Below are 22,831 nucleotides of genomic sequence, written 5' to 3'. Positions count from 1 at the left end.
CCAGCAAACGGAGGTTATGAAGTTATGCGACATCCAGTGTTCAAGTGGAGATATAACGGAAGCTATACCCTGGAGATAATCGAGGGGGGACAATAATTATTATCTGCTCACGTTGAGCTGAGTTGGGCTTTATGTCACATCGGCATTATCCCAACCATACACGAGATCAAGTCTGAATTTGTACACATTGTATATACAAAGTACAAATATGTTTTATTTTGAAGAAGTATTTATTCCGCACATTATTATTGAAAAGCAGAAAATGTATCACTAAATACAATGCCAGGAAATTTTCAAGTTGATACTCACATTACACAGCTGTAATTTATGGTATAGGTCAAATGTCTTGAACTGAGGGATATAGTATGATCAGGTGGGTGGTTTTCGCCAAGTTTGTTTGCAATTTCAACTTTATTTGTTAAAAGAATCACCGTCTGCTATTAATCTTTTGAATCATATTCCAGACCTTCGACATGACTGTGCGCCATTTGATTTGGAATCATACGTCCTCCATGACCAGCGTTGCGTCTTGCCCTTGTCATGTTTTCACTGCACTTCAGGTTATTTTCGGCCTTCTTCCTATTTTACTAGCTCAGTCGATATTCATTAGTATTCACACATGAACCCAGCAAACGTAAGTATTGCGGAAGTAATAAAAATCGACAACACTAATGTGAATTTCTATTATATGCACAATTAGAAAACACATGAACCAACATATACAACATTGATGTTTAAAGTACGATAGCTGTTAGTGCATTGTTCCCGTAACTCAACCATAAATAGATATCGGTATAAGCATTGATATTGTATTTCCACAAAAGTAATTTGTACAGCTTAAGATAGCTCAAAGGTCTCAGAAGCTGTCATTAGTCGTGTTTAGCAGGCATTCTTATACCAGGACATTCACATTTTCTAGCAGTCTCAACAGGAATAGTGTCATAGGAACAGTGTTATGAGTCCATCTCTTATGTCAAGAAAGTCTTCGTGAGATTCGTAAGAGGCATATGGAAGTTGGTTTTCAAGTATAACACAAAATTTTATGATGTCAGCTTCATTACTTCTTTGTTGTATACACAAGGTATAGAGAGTCTTTAACACATCATGTATTCATGATCAACTAGACATAACCTCTTGGATATTAGTTTATAAGTATACTCTTCAAACAAAGTAGTGGAACTGTACTTTCAATACAGGATTGTCGAAATTGGAAGACATGTGGGATTGAATCAATGTTGATACAATAATACAGGATGTTTTGAGAATGCATCACCACATGGATTTCATTCAAAGCAAAGCTGTTCGTTCAGTTATCCCCCTTGTTAGGGTACTGGAGTAAGACATTAAAATTTCAGGTTTACAATTTTCAGTCATTAGTGAGTGATTTGACCCTGAAAACACTGACCACGCACTCGTATGCAAGAAAGGTAACGGGGAAAATGGTTTAGAGTGATTTATCGACCTGTCTGAAAAACGTTAAGATTCATATGACACCCCATGCACGTGTAGGAATCTCCCATGTTTTGCATGTGCTTCCCTGGTCAAAGTTCAGGTTCCCCTACTTTTTTTAAGAGTATATAACACAGTGTAGGATTGACATGTGGTGTATGTGATGTTTGACGCTTTGGCCAAGTCCATGTGCTTGAGTATTGTGCTTACAGACTGAGGAACATAAGCATCGCTAAAGACCACAAGCTTCTGAGTGCCCAAGGTACCCATATCAGTCTAAGACTTTAGACAACATACCTTACTTTTGCCATAGTAACACAAGAATAGAAATTATTCATATTCAGTTGGACAAGACGTGGATCTAAGGAAAACTGCTCAAACTTTATTTGTCACAAGTGATACACTAACGAATACAAAATCGTCGAAAAGATAAAACGAAACTGAAATAGTGAATCACAATATGTCGAAGAAAAAGTAAAACGAAAAATGTAGGTCATTGTAACCAAAACTAATATTAGCCATATTGGAACCTATTGCCTTGGCTTAGTATGATACTTCATACTTATCTCAATGTCATTTGATACATGGCACATTTCCATCCCACACCACCACTAGAGCCTGCATATTAAGATATTCCACCAAGACAAGGCATTGCAGCTAACGTTATAAGGATAACACTTCATTTTGGGCGATGTAGTTGGTTAGTGCATGTGCTGTACACGTAAATTGGCCTGGTACAATACATCTAGGCGCTGACATTTTCTTCGAACAAGGAACTTCATGAAAGATATTTCTCACAAACATAGGCTCTTGTTGGAGCTGGACCTTTGTCTTGCCACCGAAAGGCAGTGTACCTGTGAGCCATAAGGTAGTCTGTGCTTACTGTGGAATTTTTCGGGTAACCTGGGGCCCAAGCGAAATAGGTTACAGGTCGACCATCGTTGTATACCCACTGCCCTTCAGTGTCCGCATCTGATCCATCGATGTAGTAACTGTATGCTTTAGTATCTGAAATGATCAAAGCATAAAGTCAGATAAGAGAAGAACTAAAATCAGTGGTCCATTTAGAGCACATTCACTTTCTGTCTTGGATTTAATTCCTGAGGATAGTAAAGACCGGGCATGCTGTTCTGCTGGGGTCATCTACCCGTACTAACCGAATACTGAAGACCGAAATGGAATTGGAACAGTCTCTGCGGTCTCTATGTGGTCTTCACGTCAGCTGTACCAATCGTAGCTGGTTATGATAGCCCTTTAGAGTTGAGTACCTTTAATTTGTGTAAAGTGTTTTCAGATTTTGGGGAATGTGGAAAAGGTTTGTTATTTTCTGTTTTAAAAATTGAATGTTTGACAGTGACAAAGGTTAAGTGTCGCCTTAGATATTGCCAACACATCCATTCTGAATGTCTACAGCACCATTTCCTGAAGGACATAACTAGGCCTTCCAGGTAGACTGACAAGTGTAATAGTACCCTGAAAGATAGAACATGTTCCAAGCTACTTTAGTACACTTCGATTCCATGCTCCTTTAAACTGACTGGGTTAGCCAAGTAGATTTATTGTTGGTCGCCTAATTTAGCTCCATAACCCTATAGTTTGGCATGACATGCATGCGGACCAGGTATTTTGGTAAATAACTCTTCATCCAATGATCCAATCGATCTCAAACTTTGCAAGTGAATGTTTTGTCAGACAAAATAAACAGCAGAACGCAGACTGCTTGCGTTTAATTAGAAAGGTGCGTATTTTTTCTTCAAGAAAGAGAGCCAACCTAGCAAACCGATTTATAAGGTGTCGGATATCATGAAACGTACAACTTTGCTCTCGGCATAAAAAAGAACATCGTGCTGAAACTTGTGAGAAATAAACCAACAACCAATAAACAGAACCGTGTACGAAAAGGTGGGCATCCAAAGTTAGAATCTTTTGACATCAGTGTCATGAGGGATGTCATTCGACTTCTCTCGTTAGATACCAGACCATTCACTCATGTCATAAACATGCTTTTACACGGAACATCGTTTAGTATTTTTCATATCCTACATAAGTAAATTTTTCATCTACCTAACTCCTAAGTTTTGCAAGAAATACTGAATGGTTATGAAGTTCTGCTCCATAACCGAGCAAAAACGCTGAAGAGTGATGTTGGTAGGTTCATCGAGGATCAACATGTTTTGCGACTAGATATTGACTCTCGTAACGAAAATTTTGAGGAAAGGTATGCATTCCAAAGTGATCAGCTTTACGAGTTTGAAAATTGGACTGGAAATTTTCAGTCGCGGAGACAATATTGAGTTATTTGGGATTCCTGAGACTGAACAGCATGAACCGTACATTGACTGTAGAAACATGGCAGTGCACGAGTTGAACTCTGTAAGGAGTCTGAAGACTGCATACAATCCAGCGACATTAAACGTAGTGGTGGTGAACAGGCCAGAAAACCAAGACCACTTATAGCTGCATATTGGGATACCGAAAGCAAAATATGGGCTCTGAAGAAACGAAATCAACCAAAAGAAAAAAAAATTGGCATATGACCTGACCATTAAACAGAGAAAGAAACTAAAAGAGATGTCAGATACTGGAAAAAAGGACACTACAACTTATTGTGGTAGAAAATGCCATTGCCTCTAGCAGCCCCGAGATTGACAGGCGCGAAGCACCCAGACGTATACAGGATGGCCGTAGGCGTACGGGAGGCGATCGTCAGTACAGATATATCGATAGTGGTACGACCGGGCCCCAGTCAAAGACACCCATGTCCATAAGGATTTATAAAAGAAGGTACTGATTCAAGTAGTGGCGTTTTGGTTTATAACATGGAACGTACCTGGACTGGTAAATAAATTACATGACCAAGGCTTTATGAGCTTTCTTAAAGAATATCCATTTAACAGGGACATGGGTTGTTGATTGTGATTTTAGTACTACAGTGGCAGTTATTTCCTATACAAAAAGTTATCAGATCCCAGGCGTACAATTGTCTGAGTGAGGCAGATCATCTGGACGTATCCAAGGAATGTTGTCAGCCACATGGTAAACACATTCATAATGAAGTAAACACAATATCTGACAAAGGTATGTTTTCCACTGTTAAAACAGAATGTTTATATTTGCGTACATACAACCAGGAGGAACAAACTGGTATTCTACACGTATCTTTTCCCATAATGATATTTATATGCTTATTGCGATTACTCTGGGAATGTTGCGTGCAGCGATGTCCTCCCGGTAGGCGATTTAAACGCAAGAACTCTCCAACACTCAAATTTTAACGAAAGTGGTTAAAAGTACATATCGGATGACTGTGATGATTTGAATGACTCTGAACGATGTATTCTTATCTACACGAATATCTTGCGATACTCAAATCAACACATTTGAGATTTCTTTTAGAAATGTGTCGTTTGCTTCATATCCACATTGTAAGTGGAAGATATGGTACAGACATGGATAAAGGTGATTATATAGGGGATAATATATGAGGTCCCATAATCATATTATGTTTAACATACGGGCGACTAAATGTTGGTATTTCACGAGCGAGAGCAAGGGATGATATTTATGCACGACTGTTGAAAACATAGTATGGTATGGGAACGAATGTAATATTCTGTACATTACCGGAGTCGCCAAACTGAGGAATATGAACCCAAATCTACTCTCAAACATAGGCTGACTACTCGCCGTCGCCGCATGTCAACGAAAGAAACGTGACGTCATAACACTGTTCATGACGTCACGTTACCATGGCAAAGTGAAATGTTACCCCAGGGAATACTGGCCAACGGTAGCTGTAGTACTCTTTCCCCAAACTGGATGGTTTTACTCCATCTTAAGGACACCAACAATGCATCTTGTCTACCTCATCCGTTGATGTGGAGTTTGTGCTACCAAATTTGATTTTCTGGCCATCAGGAAAAGGGCAAATAAAATATACACCAATATGCTGCATCACATGGGGATCCCAGGTCAAGGAGTGTAAGAAGATGTGTTGAAATTTCAGGGGTGATGTCTAAGGCTTTGTGGGGACAAAGAGGATTTAATTGTGCTAATTCCCGATACAGAAGAGTAATTTCATAGCTGGATAAGTGTTCAGATTCAAATCCATGGACTAAATGCAGAATGTTTACACCATTAACATAGCTTTTTTTTTGTAGCTGCTGAAGTCTTGAAAGCCCTGCTGAGAAACTGTATGTATGCCGCTATTGTGGTAAAACTTGTCTCCACTGGCTTCAGATTATAAAATGCACAAAATAGGAAATAACTTTTCAGCTGTAAAATCAGATTCCTTCTTGTTCCCTCCGCAAAGGCTGCCCACTGAGAAATCCTGACATCTTTCGAAAGTGGATTCAATTATGTGAAGAGGGAAAAGGTACATGAAAATCACCACTCATGTTCCAAGGTGAAACACACAGCAGGAACAAAGTCTTCAAAACATCTAACACCGGCTGTTAGGACAGCAAACTGAGCTGTCATTGTATTTGGAATCTAGATCACACCTGGAGAGCAAATCTGGCAATCTGTTGAAAAACGTCTGCAATATGCTCTGCTTTGATATCGAACTCGTTAACTGCTGCTGTGAAGCAGATCTCCCTCAAACAATTCTGCAACACCTCATGTCTGACATACCCTTTGTTCAATGCCATGACACATACCTACACTAACTAATGAAACTTAATGTCTTTAGCAACATGTTCATACTGTAAAGTGGTATGAGGCCAAATCTGAGGGCTGACCACTCTCTCGACTGCCTTAGCCTCCAAGCCTGATCTTATTAATACCTCAGATACCCCACCTTCACGACGACAGGCATTTGACCCTTGTACTCCTTGCGACACAGAACTGTCCAGCGGGTTAGCAAACTGACCCAGGAGGGTCGAGGCTTGATTCTGGATCCGCGGGATTGTCACGGAGATCGTTCCATGTCACATTGTCAATATTTACCGTGTTCTGGCGTCCACTTTCTGTATGATCCATCTCGAGTTGGTTAACTTCATCCCGCAACGCTTGTAGATGTCTTTCTCGCTCTCTCTGTTTCAGTTCAGTGCGTCGTTTCTCCAAACGAGTAATTTCAGCTTCCATGTTGTTGACATCCGGAAGTTGTTCTTCTGGGCTGGAGATCGAGACCTCCTGACTTCCTGTACGTTGAAACTGTTCCCCACACAACTCTCCGTCACTTATTTCTCTGATGTCGCACTCCGAGTGTCTCATCTACCTCCTCCTTCTGCCATATTCTTGTACTGAACGATGATTAGGGCTTGTACGCGTGTAACACACACACAACCCCACCCCACCCCCCACCCCCCCAACACACACACACACACACACACACACAAAAAAAAAAGACAAATAACCCAGTCTACCTCACGTACCGAAATCAGCGCGAAGGTGTTAGATCACCAAGGGCCACGTCACCGTGGGGTGGAACATCGTAGGAGAATATCTCCAGGCTATCTACACGTCCAGCCAGGACGTTATGTTCATAACCCCACAAGGACAGTATATATGCCAGGTACCATTTCATTGCAACCTTCTCGCACAACCCCTACCCCAGTCCTAACCCTGACATAACCTCCCCAGACATCTTGGCCAGGTTAGAGACTATTGGCCAGTGTCCTTCATCAAAGGTTTATTAGACAGCACTGGATTATCAGATGTGTTTGTATATCCCTCGGTATATGCACGTCTTTTCTAGCTTTGAAAGCTGAACGTGTTTTAACAGTTTATTCAACGGTGGAGGGAAAGAACCAGATCTAGACCGAAAGGAATAGTATTATCAACGCTATAAACAAATAACTGCTTTTGAAAAATACCTACTTTTACCGAAATATGTTTCTATGTAATCGGCGATGAGGTACACGATATTCATAAATGTCCCGCACTCAATCCATATCGTGAACATTACATACCCACCAAAAATGTCTTAACAACATATCAAAACTTAGTCTTTGGGTTTTCACCAGTTACTATTAGACATAAGAAATTTCTGTCACATTTTATCATACAGCTACAAGATGCCAGCAAATCTTTAACAAGCGTTAATATTTACCAATCTGTTAACATATGCACATAAGAATGTACAGGGATTTCTATATACGTATAAGACTTACCTATTGCACTCAGATGTCAAAGATGCATGCATATGAACTGTACTTGAGATGGTGTTGTTAATATATGCTCTTGCACCACCGAAGGTGTTTTGTTTTCAGTAATAACATAGTCAGTAGCCACGTGTGGGTATGGCAAGGAGTTCGAAATAACCACCATTTATTAAATTTACTTGTAAGAAGATGCAAAGATTATTTTATACATGAGTGGCATGCAAACTCCAAAACAGTCCCTGAACATTTACTTATTCCCCGTTAAAAGAACGTTTCATGTGTGAACCATATGTATGGTATATCAATCTCAAGAAAGTAAGAATAACCATGTCACAGTTTCGTTCTGTTTATTATGATCTAAGCTGTTATAAGGGAAGGTTTCAAAAGAAATCTACTGTGTGCAAAGACTGTAAATTGAATGTCCTGTATGGTGAATACCATGTTCTTCTAATTTGTGATTATCATAGAAACAATATAAGCAAATATATACCCACTTATTTTACGATACAACCTTCAAAACATAAATTAATTTTATCCAACCATTGTCAACTTCAAACCGGATTTTATTGAAAATATTGCTTTGTTTATCCATCATGCTATTATGAAGAGAAATCCACTCTGCTGTTGCACTGTGTATATACTTGTACATTGACCTGTGGCCGTCGGTTCTGAATAATGATTTATTGACTGAAAGTAGTTTTATGGACTTTAAAGTTAAGTCTAATGGTGCGCGTCTATCACACTATTTAACGATTTACTTTTATATTATTGTTTTATTATAATCATTCAAGTTCTGTGTGTGCCAAGATAATATATTGTGATGACAGAATCTTCACCTGTATTTGTACAAGAATTGTACAAGACGACTCACCGAGGTCATATTTTCCTTTGGTCAAACCGTCCTGTATTATTCATTCATTCCATTTCTTTTTCATATTTCATTGGGTATTTATGAAGAGAGAATAATGAACGAGGAAAGGTTGTGTCCTGACAAATAGTAGTATGTTTTGACAAATCTCTTTTATTTACGGTAGACTCTTTCCAAACAAGTGCGCGTGTTGTCTTTATAAAGGTGCAAGGCTAAACTGTTTCATTTAATTCAGGACATCGTTCAAATGGTGAAATCGGTCATTTCATGATCTGTCAAGGGAGCAGCAATTTTTGACATTGTATTTCTTAAGAGAAATTATGCGAAATAACATCACCAACATCCTTCTCCGACATTTAAAAATACACAAGCAAGTTATCAAGTAAAATGATGTACTATTTCCAATATATATTTGGTTTTAAATTTGACGATCTGCCTAGTCCACCAGTACTGATGGTGAAAAATTTGTCACAACTAATTTATGTTGACCCAAAGAGAAAATGTAGAATGCTGGAATCTTTAGTAAGATCTAATTTATATTTTGGCTCCTACGTGCTTTCTCATGTAGAGGAGAAATCATGGTATGTTACTAGCCATTTCTCGTATGACATTAAACATTAGCACACAAACCCATTTCATATATGCATGCGTTTTTAAGATATCTGACAGGGGTTTGGTCGTTCACACTTTCCGCTGATATGTCAATTAAAGGAAATCGTCGCTCAGTGCGTTTATCTGTACACCCTAAAAAGCGAAGAAATTTACTGTTTTTATCTCATATTTTCAAAATCTCCTAGCAAACCTTTCCAAACCTATTCGGTATCCAGTTTACTCTTAATAGATTGTAGTTTACCAGAGGTTTACAAATTAAAACTCCCAGTACATGCATAACCAACAATACCAATTAAACTTGCGCTTGTAAAAGGTTCTTTTTCTATTAAAGACTCTTGTATCCTGTCACGTCATAGAGGATTAAATGCCCACCTGAAGAGGCTGTGGCCTGCTTTACAAAGTGACTTTGCTTATCCGGACTGTCAATGGTAACCAAGTGTTCTCCTCTTGAACTACAGTCGGCAAGACTCTCTTGGTAAGAGGCCTTGTCAAAATGGAGCTGATAGCAAAAACTGAGGAGTCGGTTGTGGATGTAGTCTGATGGGCAAGTACCTGTGAAAATATTTGGATTTTGTTAGATTTACGTGCAGAATTCATGATATCATCTGGGCAGTTGCATTGCAGGGCAAAGGAAATATTAAAAGCAACAAACACTCCCAGAGAATGGAAGGGCTAATTTAAGCTACAAACATTTCACTTCACACATTCACTCATATCCTGACAGTAATGGAACACCGTAAAATCAGAGATTTCATGAAATCGCTTGAAATGTAAAGGAATATATGAAATCACTAGGGGTCACAGTGAGTTAAAAATAACACTCTTTTAACACTCCCCGTTTTCACACACACACACATTTTTGATCAAATGCATAAGACGTGGGACACCCAAGTAGGCATCAATATATTACATCACAGATACATAGATAAAACTTGTAAAGCAATTTCATTTGAGTTGTCTCCACACACACACACACACACACACACACACACACACACACACACACAAAACAACATATATATACTGTCAAAATGATATGTTGCAGTAGGTGTCTTACAAACACGGTACATGTACCAAAATGTCCTTCAGGTATGGGTCAAATACAACTGTTCATGTAAAATGTATGTTAGATTAGAAATTACGTTTTCACAGTAAAGTATTTATTCATCCGGTGGGTTACTCCAATCTGTGAACACATGAACTCACATTCTCTGAACTGACACTCTAAACACCGGCTAACAAAATCAGCAATCTAACTTCGCGGTTTACACAAAACTGGATTTAGGATTACGTACCTGTTGTAAGACTGTAGTACATTGTCCCTGGCTCCTCTTGTCCATCCTGAGGGGACATGAACAACACGTCATGGAGCTGACACCGTCGATGTTGTGGTCTGTAAAATGCAGACACACACGCTTCGTTCATAAGACACAGTGAGACACATTCAACATTGCTTCCAATGTTGGAAACTTCAGACAGAACGTCAGTGGTTATTATGACATTTGTGAAGTTCTCCCACTTGTTTCCAAAACCTCTCTTGACTAAACAAGACTCTAAGTTTACAAGATATGTCAACAGGAGAGTGATAAACCCAAACTTCATTCTGTAAAGTCAGTCGTCTATTGGAGAGGGAAACTCCGATATGCTCGCTCGTTATTTCGATCGCATAGGCTCAAAGCAGACGCGTGCCTGCTCGGCGTATATAATTGGGTTCCTCTTAAGTTATTCGGCATAAAAGCAACAGAACAAAAGGTTGTTCTGTATCTAATCATATACAATATGCAACGCCCGCTCAATGAGGATTCAGAGCTTCTTCAAGGACTACAGCAATGAATTGATATAACCGTATTTCTCGTCAGGTACTCATATATAGATTAGTCTGTAAATTAGTACTCTTGCCTTGTTCTTTTGTCGAATTAACGGAGAAGACATTAATAATATTCGTCCTGTTGGTGACTGTGCTGACTGGATTAAGTGAGTTCAGTGCAGAAACACTTACGTGTGTTCAGGAACTACTCCGGTATGGCTTGTTAAAAAGTGAGTGAGTGATAAAGATTTAATGTCACAATATTTCGGTATTACTTCAGTCGTATAGTGATGAGAACATTTAATTGTGTTACATAGTATTTCATTGTAAATTATGAAAGCCTGTCATCGACGGACATTACAACCGATTACAAAATCACAGTATCATGAAATAAAAGAAGCATATATCTCTAAAATAAAACTTTAAATTAGGACTGTGCAACGTGAAAAAAGGGCTGAGCATCGCCAACAGCTACAAGTAGACCACCAGCCCAGGGAACAGTACTTTGATTACGTTCAAGGGCCTTAGATGGATTTATATCCTCGGTTCAGCCATTCGCGATGATAACGATAGTTAGCAATAATAAAACAACAAATATTCTACAATTAAAAAAGTGTGTAGAGCTAAGCTTCAGGACTTACGCACCCTCCCAGGAGGACAACAGTTGTATGGCACTTCATCCCGAAACGCGATTAATATTGGAAATTAATTAATTTTACCTGGTTTTTTTAACAATATAATCCAATCTGTTTTAGTAATGTGTCATTTGCTGTGACCTTTAAGTTTGTCATATTTGGGATGAAGCTAAGATGAGGCTGCACCAGTTGACGAGTATCAACTGCATCAATATGTGTTCTTCTCTATGCTTGTTTGCTATGGTCAAATAGCAAACAGAGTTGCAAAAGTGGGCAGGTATTGATATCCATTGCTGTATGATATGATGTGTAGATACGGATAATGTAAAGTAAATGTTAATAGATTGTCAACAGAGCCTCGGACATTAATGGAGCCGTCCATGGCGTTCAGAAATCTCTGAGTGTTATTTTCCGTAGAGGAATGACAAAATGGTGTTTGTCTTGATCGACTAAAGTAAAACAAAGGCAGTGTTTTTTATTTACGGATGCTCTTTCCAGAGTCGCTTGATCGAAACAGTTTATCTGTTTGTACAGGTCGCTTGTATTGAATGCCCTGTGCTGTGAGAACACATTTTCCTTGACACTGACAATTTTAAAGAAGGTTTGCTTGAGTGTAAGGTTCCATCGTTTGACATGGAAGCGTGGTATGCCTTGTATTGAATGTCATGTGCTCTGTGAACACATTTTCCTTGAAACTGACAATTACAAAGAAGGTTTGCTTGAGTGTAAGGTTCCTTCTTTTGAATTTTATGTGGCAGTCACGAAAAAAGAGAAATTCTTCAATATGGCGACGAACTTTACAGTGATCTGAAATTCTTAAAATAGGAGCAAAAGCACAATATCAAAACATTTATCAGAAATATTCATTACGCAATGTAAACGTGGTGCACTCTAGGCGGAAATAACAATTCAAATATCTTTACGCCTTACATACTTTTATTAGACACAACCTACAAGTGGATTACGTCCCTTTGTAGTCTTCCCCTATGCAAGGAGAGAGTAATTTCTTTGCCATTCGCCCCTTGAATAACATTAGTTACAAATACGTAAATCAGTAACTTACATCGTTTTAAATGAAACCCCATCATTAAAACTACGCTTTTCGACTTTTAATTACATCGACATCGACCTCTTTAACAGCAATGCACTGTTCTCTCCCCGCGAACGTAATTTCAGCCAATCAGAGAAGAACGTCTCTGTGAGGTAATGTGAGGTAAACCTACCAGGGGCGCTAAATTTCATTTACATTTCTGGGGGTAAATTATCTTGTTTACAGGCACCTGGAATCGACTACTTTGAAAAGACCACTTTCTACTGGTATTAAATAAATATTTGATTGACGGATAATAGGATTGTGCATGACAAATGGCTTATAACATAACAATTTCTGTCTTGGAAGTCAAGTGAGTGTCAATATAATACTATTTACAATGTTCTCACTTCGACCACTTCGAACATGGCTATGTCACAGGAGTTGTGTCATGCAAAATCCTTTTGATATCAAGCATGTACTACAACTGGTAAGTAGTTTTGAATTTTTAACATGCTAAAATCAAACCTAAATAGCATTTTCTATCCTAGAAGAAGGGTAGGGGTCGAGCTGTCCGAGATATTATATACTACAGGCGTCCACAACGCTCGCTTCGAACTCCATGCAAATCCCATTTAGCACGAAATGCGGGATACGGTGGACATCTGTGGACGGTGACACCACATCGACATCGACATCGACATCGACAATATAGTTAGGCTCACTTCTCTTTGACCTCCCCTCGTAATGATTAAACGATGGGGGACCTCATATGTTCGCCATATCCTCTCCAGATTTCCAGAATATATTGCGAACTTCCTCATTCTACGTGATCAATTATCATACTATCAAAGTGAGCTTTATCATTATAATGAGTGAGTGAGTGAGTTTAGTTTTACGTCGCACTTAGCAATATTCCAGCTATATGGCGACGGTCTGTAAATAATCGAATCTGGACCAGACAATCCAGTGATCAATAACATGAGCATCGATCTGCGCAATGGGGAACCGATGACATGTGTCAACCAAGTCAGCTAGTCTGACCACCCGATCCCGTTAGTCGCCTCTTACGACAAGCATAGTCACCTTTTATGGCAAGCATGGGTTGCTGAAGGCCTATTCTACCCCGGGACCTTCACGGGTCTTATCATTATAAGATGATATAGGGACCCCAGTGCATTTCTAAATGCACAGAATGAGATAAGCACACATCGAATATGGATCCGGCATTAGCCTACATATCTGGTTTCAAACTACCTTTACACTCTTTGCGTTCAATGTTCGTATTGTCACTGAACCACTTTACTAGTGGAGAGGCTAATTTCCCAGACAAGCTTTGTGCACAACCATCAGTTGTGTCCACGTGGAACTCTAATTAGCGTCTTTAGACTGATTGTCATTCCAAAATATTTGTTGATCTTTCTTCTCTAAAGAGATAGTGAAATAAAATCATTCCAGGAAATAGATTCTAGAGTCTGAGGAATCAATGATCTTGTCATCTACTGGAAAATGGAACCTGCTGCAATTGTCATGGAAATTCGACCAATAACGAACAAAGGGATACTGTTATCATTATCAGTGATGTCAAAAACAAAACCAATTGCATTGTTATCTTCCAAGGTGAAGTATTTTCTTTCAATCTACCTATTACCATAATCTAGGCCTGCCTGCCCTTGTTCATTCGCGTAGTAATCTGACTTTAACATCTGATGCAAACTTTAGACTGTCACAGCAAATGGCATGCTTAACATTCGTATACTTAAAGCAAACCCGATCAGGCCGAACACTGGCTATCCGACTTGACATGCTTTCTGCCACAGAAGGGACACGTAATATACACCAGGGCCCCGTTTCACAAAGCTCTCGTAAGCCTAAGATCTCGTAACTTTTCTCGTAGTATCCGTAACTCGTGTGTTACAACATAGGAGGCACAATGGCTACGAGAAAACTTACGAGATCTTAGGCTTGCGAGAGCTTTGTGAAACGGGGCCCTGTAGTTCAATCGTTTATACCAGAGCCGCATGCCCATTATACAGTTCACATTTGTATCATCACATCTACCACCTCAGTGGTGGACCATATCAATAGAGGAAATGTACACCAGTCAGAGATATAACTGCAGCTTTTATAGCCCTGTGTTGCATTGATGATACAGAAATAACGTAGAGTGCATAGTAAATCTAACACTTTACTCGGTGTCACTGTTTTAGATGGTGACATTATAAAAATGCCTGGCTTGGTTTCAAAGGATGCACAGTGTTCATTTCAGATCAGAGTGGAATCAATAAAATGACATAGTTATATATTATTATGATATTATTTAATGACCAACACACAAACGTGGCTATGTGTTGGTTTACGTTTGGATTAGAACTGGTCATTAGTTGTACCATTTTCTCACAAGAAGAAAAATAAAGAACAATAAAGGAAAAAGTAAACTCTTTTTTATGTTTTGGATTCATATACATGCGATATAATCCCTCACTTATTGATCGATTTCGCTTTCTGACCTCAGCAACGGGCAGCGTGTGAAATGTACCACGTAGCCTAGAAAATTTAAAACATTATTCCAGATCAGAAACGTTAAAGGAAAGTCTCAACTGGAATGCCTCGACATTTTGTCAATGTCAACATATCTTTGATGAAATTATTTCCTAGCATATCTATGGTCACATTTATGTAATAATTCCATCATATTTAGTGTCCAACATCTGATTCCACTTTCAGCTAAGGGGTTGGGTTACTGGAGACCAAAATTCTAACCCGGACCTTCATGGGTTGTTAAAGAGTGAAAATAGAAAAGGAGGTAACTGACATCCCTGACGGACGGGACACCAAATACACAAGCGAAGTAGGTTTTACATTCATGTTTCAGTAATATACAATATTTAACTCCCTGGTACACAATACTGGTGATTCTAAAGATTTTCCCTTTACATTTACATCCATTAGACTCATACATCAGAGTCAAACGCGTGCGTTCAAATCAATGGCTTCACAGTACAGACTTTCCTTTTGTAATGAAAAATATTTGTAAATAGTACAGTCTCTAAAAAATAGAAACGCATAGGTTATTTTGTGAATATTGGACTCGTACAGCTGCGCAATAAGAATGTCGAATATACTACTTTTTGGAAAAAACGTCATCTTTAAAATTTGTATGATTGTAAACAGGTTCAGCGCCCAAAATTTTCCCCTCGTTTCTGCAGCGTTTGGAAGTTGTTTGTGATTTTTTTTCTGGATTCCTGGTTTGAGAAGAGTTCCTAACGAAACTGTCAGGAATCGATTGCTTAAATTTGGGATTCGACTAAGAAGGCCAGTTCTCGATCCTGTTTTGAGAGTCTTCGATGGCACTTGGCTTATGGTGGTGTTGTAAATTCCGGAACTGAACACTTGGGGAGAGTCTGGTTCAGTAATGAATCACGATTTCTTATTCACCGGCGAGACGGCAGACAGGGTGTTTACCGTCGGAGAACAGGTCGACAGATTCGTTGATGGATGTCATTGTGTGGAGTGCCATATCCAGAAAGAAAGATCTGACTTGGTGGTGGTTCAGGGGAATTTGATAGCAGATCGGTACGTCAACGAAGTCCTTGCATGTCACATGCAACCGATTATCGACCGACAGAGGGAGTTGTCCCTGCATGACCACAACTCTTCACACACAGCCTGCACACGCGTCACCGTCCGCTTCCTAGTCAATGTCAACGTCAATGTCCTGCCATGGCCTTCCCTATCACTAGATCTAAACCCGACAGATCAGCATGGGATGGGTGAGTGAGCACTGTTTCAGCCATATTGTTACTAAAACTAGTTCTAAGTTCATAATACATGCATATAATAAATAAAACCCTATAACCGAAGAACAGTAAAGCCACTAGATTATCACATTACTGAGAGTATCACATACTGAGAGTTAAAACTCTCTAGCATATATCTTTAAAAGGAAAAAAAAAACATTTTGGGGCAAATGAAAAAATAATAAATAGATTTTAAAAAAAGATAAAAAAATAGATTCAACAGCTGAGGGTAGATCACCATGGGGACCATGGGGACTTACAGTGCTTTTGCCACCTACATCACCCCCCTTTGAGGGTACAGCCACTAACAATCTAAGTGACTAATCAAAAAATACCAATCACTGAAACACAGTTATCTACAAAACATAACAATCGAAATGCGATCTTACTGTATATTATCTACATATGGAATAAGAAGTGGTGTCGCAGATTTTCTTAGCGCTGCCTTAGCAGCAAAATCGGCCACTGTGTTACCAGAAATGCCAACGTGGTTGGGTAACCAACAAAAGACGATGTCGTAGTGGCCATTAGCGAGATCATTATAAAATTCCATACCTTCTAATAAAAGTGGATGTTTACATGGTAAGGTTTTAATTGCCTGAAGGCATGAAAGAGAGTCTGAATAGATTATATATTGTGTGTGTTTAGGATGTCTTTGAATATATTTAAGAGCCGTTAATATGGCGTTTGCTTCAGCTATGAAAATAGAGTTGTTATCCGGTAATTGTTATCCACAATTAAATGCCGGATTAGACCCATTCGAAGATAATTTTGTAACATATTGTAAAATATTGTATACGGCGTTGGTTGAGAGAAGGTTCATCAGCCTCGACGTAAAGACGTCAATGGGAGACGTTCTAAAAGAACCAAGAACCAGGTCCGAGTCCTTGGTGGTGGACAGAACCAAGTAGTTTCAGGTTGCTTTGACAGGCTCCACCATATACAATGGAGCCATAATCAAGTTTAGATCGCAACAGTGATCTATATAGGTGAAGGAGGTTAGCTTGACCCCCTTCCAATTTTGAATTAGGAACGACCTTCAATAAATCGAATGCCTTAAGGCATTTTGCTTTAAGGGATTTAATATGCGGCAAGAAGGTAAAATGTGAACCGAAAATAAGTCTCAAGAAGGGCTTAGCCTCCTTGACAACTTTGATAGGGGTGCCATAGAATAGTTCTGGGTCTTTATAGGGTTTGTATACACAGAAGTGTATGCAATTGGTTGTTGATATACAAAATTTAAAGCCGTTTTCAAGATACCATTTATCTATTTTGTTTAAGCACAACTGTAGTTGCCGTTCAATACTATGCATATTTTTCCCACAAGACAGATTAAAATAATCCACAAATAATGATCCATCGATTGAATCAGTTAAAACTTTTGTTCAACTGTTAAGTCTTGATACTATACAAAGTCACAGACAAAACACTGCCTTGTAGGCACACCCTGATCCTGAGTGTAATTGTCTAACAGGGTAGAGCTCACGCGGACTTGAAATTGTCTGCCAAAACGTGTAAATCTTTTAAAATGCCATATTTCCATTGCCTTTCCAAGATCAAAGAAGATAGACACACGATGTTGTTTATAAATTGGAGCATTTTTAACAAATGATTGCAAACGCACAGTATTTCTGTTTTCACGGAAGCCCCATTGTATATCTGAAAAAAGGTTATTTGTTTCCAAGTACCGAACAAGTCGATTGTTTACCATGTGTTCCATGGTCTTGCAAACACAGAGCTAGTTAGTGAAATAGGTCGATAACTGCACGGATCCGTATGGTCACGTCCAGATTCACGTATTGGCACTACCATAGAGCCAGGCAATGAAGGAGGAAATTTACCTGACGTCCAAATATCAAAAATATTTAAAGAGTTTCTAGACAAGATTCTCTGAGGGCGCGGGTTCGAATCCCGGATGGGACTCAACCAAAAATGTACTAGAATTTGTACTTTACTGAGAAAGTGAAATCCCAAATATGACATATGCTGCATCTGATTTATTGGTAAGTAGTTGCTTTCCGTGTTTAATATGATGGACGCTAGATTTAGTACCTTAACATTTAATTTTCGGGACCGTTCAATTTTTAAAATTTATATGAACATAATAGGATGGCGACGAAAATAGTGCTTAGCTTTTCGAAGAGCCTTGTTAGCCTGTTTGCACTCATCGCTGAACCAAGGTTTTCGAATATGTGGATTTGCAGAGGATTTAAGTTGTGCACTCGTCAGCTATGGTATTTACATCAATAAAAAGTTCAGGTGTAAGTTCGTCAAGACACAGTATTTCATATAAATGCCAGTTAGCCTTTACGAAATTCCATCTTGATAGTGGAGGAACATGGGGTTGCAGGTTTCAATATAGGAGGAAAATGATCACTTCCACTGAGGTCATCGTGGCATGACCAGACAGTTATTGACAAATCAAGAGCTGAATGTGTTTCTGTACCAGGATGTAAATACGTATCTGTACCAATAAGAGTTGATAATGGGGGAATGTACAATGAACACTCAGTAAGTGTAATGTTCAAAGATTTGCGAATAACGCCATGCCTTTTACTAATGGAGGACCCTCCAGTGGCCTTAACACCTGGAGGAGAATAACAATGATATGTGTGGAGTTTATAGAATGTGTCTGCTTCAGACACGTTTCTTGTAAGCAGATCGCAGATGGTTGAAGATCCTGGTCCAGTAGATGAAGTTCATGAATATTATTTGAAGGCCTCTGCATTTCCACATTTCCGGTCGAAGAAACTTCTGAGGGGTATTTAATATTAGGGATCTTGCCTTTCTAGAGGGCAACGTGCTATGTGCGCGGGGGATGTTTTCGGACACATCGATATCCAGGTCCTCCAACGATCCAAATTTATTTAAAATCTGGATTTTTTTTTTGTCGAACATTTCGCGGCTCTGCCACTTTGACATTGTTGTGAAGATCCATTTCTTGATTTCACCTTATGTTTTGCAATGCCTTTCACGTTTGTTTGGGAAACAGATTAAAATTTTGAGTGAGCTGTTTATGCCTTTGATATAGATGCATTCTGAATACGGGTATCAGACGGTGCTCGAGACACGGCTGCATAACTTTTCGTGAGTTCAGATTGGCTTTTATGTTGTTGATTTCCATTTGCTGTTTCCAAATTGGGACATTCCTTTGAGGAAGATGAGTGATGTCCATCGCAATTGGTGCATATTTTCGAAAGTGCTGTACCAGGCATCTGTCGTGTGAGTTTTCTCACTACAGTGAGCACATGTTACAGGTGTTTTTCATGTACTTACACCATGGCCGTATCTTTGGTGTTAAAGCATCTTAAAGGATTTGGAATGTAAGTATCAACACTGATGGTACAATGACTTTATTAATTTTGGAGTAGTAGGGCATAGCAAAATAGGTATGTATTTGTTTGCAGGATTTCATTGTTTCTACGAGTTGTGAATCGCTTAACCTAAGTGACACTTTGATCCGTCATCTCTGACACATTATCGAATTCTGTCATGTCAGCAAACAAGTGATCGAAGTCTCGCACTATTTCGTTACTGGTGTTCAAGGCTCTGTGTGTTGAGACCGATACAGGACTGTTAACAAACGATTCAGTCGCCATCAGGTTCATGGCCTGTTGTCTTTTAATACATTCAACAAGTAGAGCACCCGAACCTAAACGGTTGACGTTTCTGACTTCGTCCGCAATTCCTTGTATTCCCTTGGATACCGCAAAAAGGGTTTAATTTCGATTGCGTCTTAGCACAGTCTCAATTACGACAAAGCGTTGTCAGTAATCAGTTGATTTGATGGATCTATGTTCAGTTTCACCAGAATGAAACATCTGTACTAGGTGTAAGGTGGCTTAATGGTTTGACGATTATAAAGGCATATTTTATATCTGTCGATTCTACTACACGCGGTTCTGTCACTTTACTGAGGACACATTCATTACAAATGATATAGTCAAAAACATTTAGCCCTTCATTGGCGAAGCATGTGAATTTCAGTGGATTGTCGTCATATAATCCGCCGTTGCAATTTTCTAAGACAGAACTGTAATATTTGATGTTAACACTTCATCACTTGATACGGGTTTCGGTAGATCCTCCTGTGTCATCATCATAACTGATGTAATCCTCTTTTGAACCCTTACCAGTCCTGGCATTGAAATGTCCCACGGTAACAATAGGACACTGTGGACAGCTCTGTGTAAAGTTTAATCGACTATTTAATCGACACTATATCGACTCTTTTTCATGCATGATTGAACCGACTGTGACAAATAAACTGTACCAAGGGGTACCAAGAATTTTGGTTTTATTCCATGTAATATTAGCTATGTTGTTTTAATTTGCTCCGCTTCATTTTGATACGTTTCACTTTACGTGCATGTGAATACCTCCAGAGTTTCGTATAGCACCGGACTGTATACCCTCACACAGCTGAACTGTAAATGTCCATGGAGGTCATATTCGTCAAATGCACAAGTCATTGTTTCTACCAACACGATGACGTCATGTACGGGACGGGAAGTCATGGCAGTGACAACATGCCCCGGACTTTCCACGTCCTTGGCCACTAAAATGCCTCAGTCACACTCCTACCAGGCTGCGCAAGATGCAGGTCGGCATCGGCCTGTATGGGTGTCCATGTGAAGACCGCGAAACGTCGGAAGAAACAGCTTTTTTGTACAAAATTATTATGATTCTTTATCCTGTTACCTCGTTCTGCACAACGTCTTTGATGTAGTCTGCTTTCTCGTACTCGTCACCAGCTGCAGTTCTGACGAAAGGCCCCGAGGTATAAGAAGGTCTGAGTATTAAAATTTACCAGCCTTCAATTTCTGGATTTCGTCAGTGGGTTTCGCAAACTCTTCCCTCACAGTCTCGAGACTAGTCTTGGTCCTAGATTTGATCTTGATCTCGAACGTAAATCCACTTCAGAGTCCATAGTATTACGCTTTAAAATGGCATCGGGTTTTTCGTTGATATGATTGCTAGTTTTTCAGAGGTATCCATCCGGCAATGCATACGTCGTGTACAATAAGCGAGAAAGACAATTCAAATACTCTCACAAGAAGCCACCTACAACTGAATTACATGTACATCCTTTTGTTTTATTGTCCTGCCTGTAGCTATATAATATCACTTATAAATGTCATTTAGTCAGAAACCGATATGATGTGTGAGCATCACAGAATGTTTTTAAACACGACGAAAATATTATTTATTTTACTGTAAATAATGGTACTTGTATTAAGATTCCAAACTAATTGTGGTAAAAAAAATGCAGACATTCGTCTCCAAGAATATGTTGTCCCATTTTAGAACTGATATCTCTTACACTATCTCCTAACTAAAATCATTACATATAAAAATCTATCGAAATAATAATTCTGTCCCAAAGCTTCAATGCTAATTTCACATAGCATTTTACGCTCATGCCATGATTGGTTAGATATTGACGAATTAATGTAAATGACGATGCCTTTTAACTGCACACTGCTGATGACGCGTGTCCGGCTCGTTGAGAAATGAGCTGCACATCAATGCTAGAGCCACACTGGCGTGTCGCAGTTGCCGCCCTTAAGTGTGGTTTAGTAAAACCCCGAGATTCCGGCTGCCTGACCGTCTGTGTCAGAAGGTGTACATCAAAGGGGACTTTAGCTAACTGGTAGCGGAGGGGTCCCAAGTTGACGTAAATGAAAGAATCCTATTTATTAGGCAACCGTTAAAGGTATCACTGTTTAATAATTTTACGAAGTTATTAGACACTGTTAAACAACAACATTGTGTGATTTCGTATTTATGACGTCAAAGTTATGACGTTACAATGCTAATACATAGGTCACAGTAGTATTAGACCTTGATTGACTTGTGTGTCATTACACTCATTGAATTCTTAGGAAAGAAGAACTTTGCTCGATATTATTTTGCTAATGTTGGGTGAGTAATAAACAGAATACCAACAATGTCCCGTGTAACGCCATATTTATGAAACTCGATGAACAGTATTATAAGTAATTTCAGAACATCATGATGCTCATTTTCTGCATGTAACTTTATACAAATCAAATCACCGTGTCTTATAGAATAAATGCATCTTGAAAGGCCTTTATAATAATAGACTTGCCTACAGGAGTTTTTGTTATACACATGTAAAATATAACAATATTTACTGAATCAAAATTCCTCCGCAACATAGTACACGTAATTACACGATGATTCATACCATGTTAAGCGAACTATTAGACTACGTGATATATACTTCTCATTTATCTATTTCTTAAAGTGTCCCCATTTCTCTTGTGCTCCCCAGCGCCAACTTTAGCCCCCATAAGACCATTACCGATCAACAAATCGACACCCGGAACTGGGAGAGAGTCAAGTACACCAACTTTCACCTCACCTGAAATCAGATCTGAGATCAAATTCACAAAATGGAGAGGAGCAGAGGAATTGCCACCTATACCCTGAAGCAAAACATCTGAGTTAGCTGAAGACTCATCAGAAAAAGGCAAAATATCCTTCAAAATAAGAGATTGAA

The 22,831-nt window shown here is 39.1% G+C and overlaps 1 protein-coding gene across 1 annotated transcript; it reads right to left on the bottom strand.

The window, feature by feature from the left end:
- Positions 1-1,946: 1,946 nt before the first annotated feature.
- LOC137296734 (perlucin-like) lies at positions 1,947-10,635 on the bottom strand. Its single transcript, XM_067828569.1, has 3 exons — positions 10,329-10,635; positions 9,406-9,585; positions 1,947-2,457 (listed from the first exon to the last, which is right to left on the bottom strand). The coding sequence occupies exons 1-3, from the start codon at positions 10,633-10,635 to the stop codon at positions 2,228-2,230; spliced, it is 717 nt and encodes a 238-aa protein (XP_067684670.1). The 3' UTR covers positions 1,947-2,227.
- Between the last annotated feature and the right edge of the window lie 12,196 nt (positions 10,636-22,831).

This window comes from Haliotis asinina, chromosome 9 (genome assembly GCF_037392515.1).
Source record: "Haliotis asinina isolate JCU_RB_2024 chromosome 9, JCU_Hal_asi_v2, whole genome shotgun sequence".
In the NCBI taxonomy this organism is placed as follows: domain Eukaryota; kingdom Metazoa; phylum Mollusca; class Gastropoda; order Lepetellida; family Haliotidae; genus Haliotis; species Haliotis asinina.
Note: the sequence above shows the minus strand (reverse complement) of the source record. Positions and strands in the feature narration are given on the sequence as shown.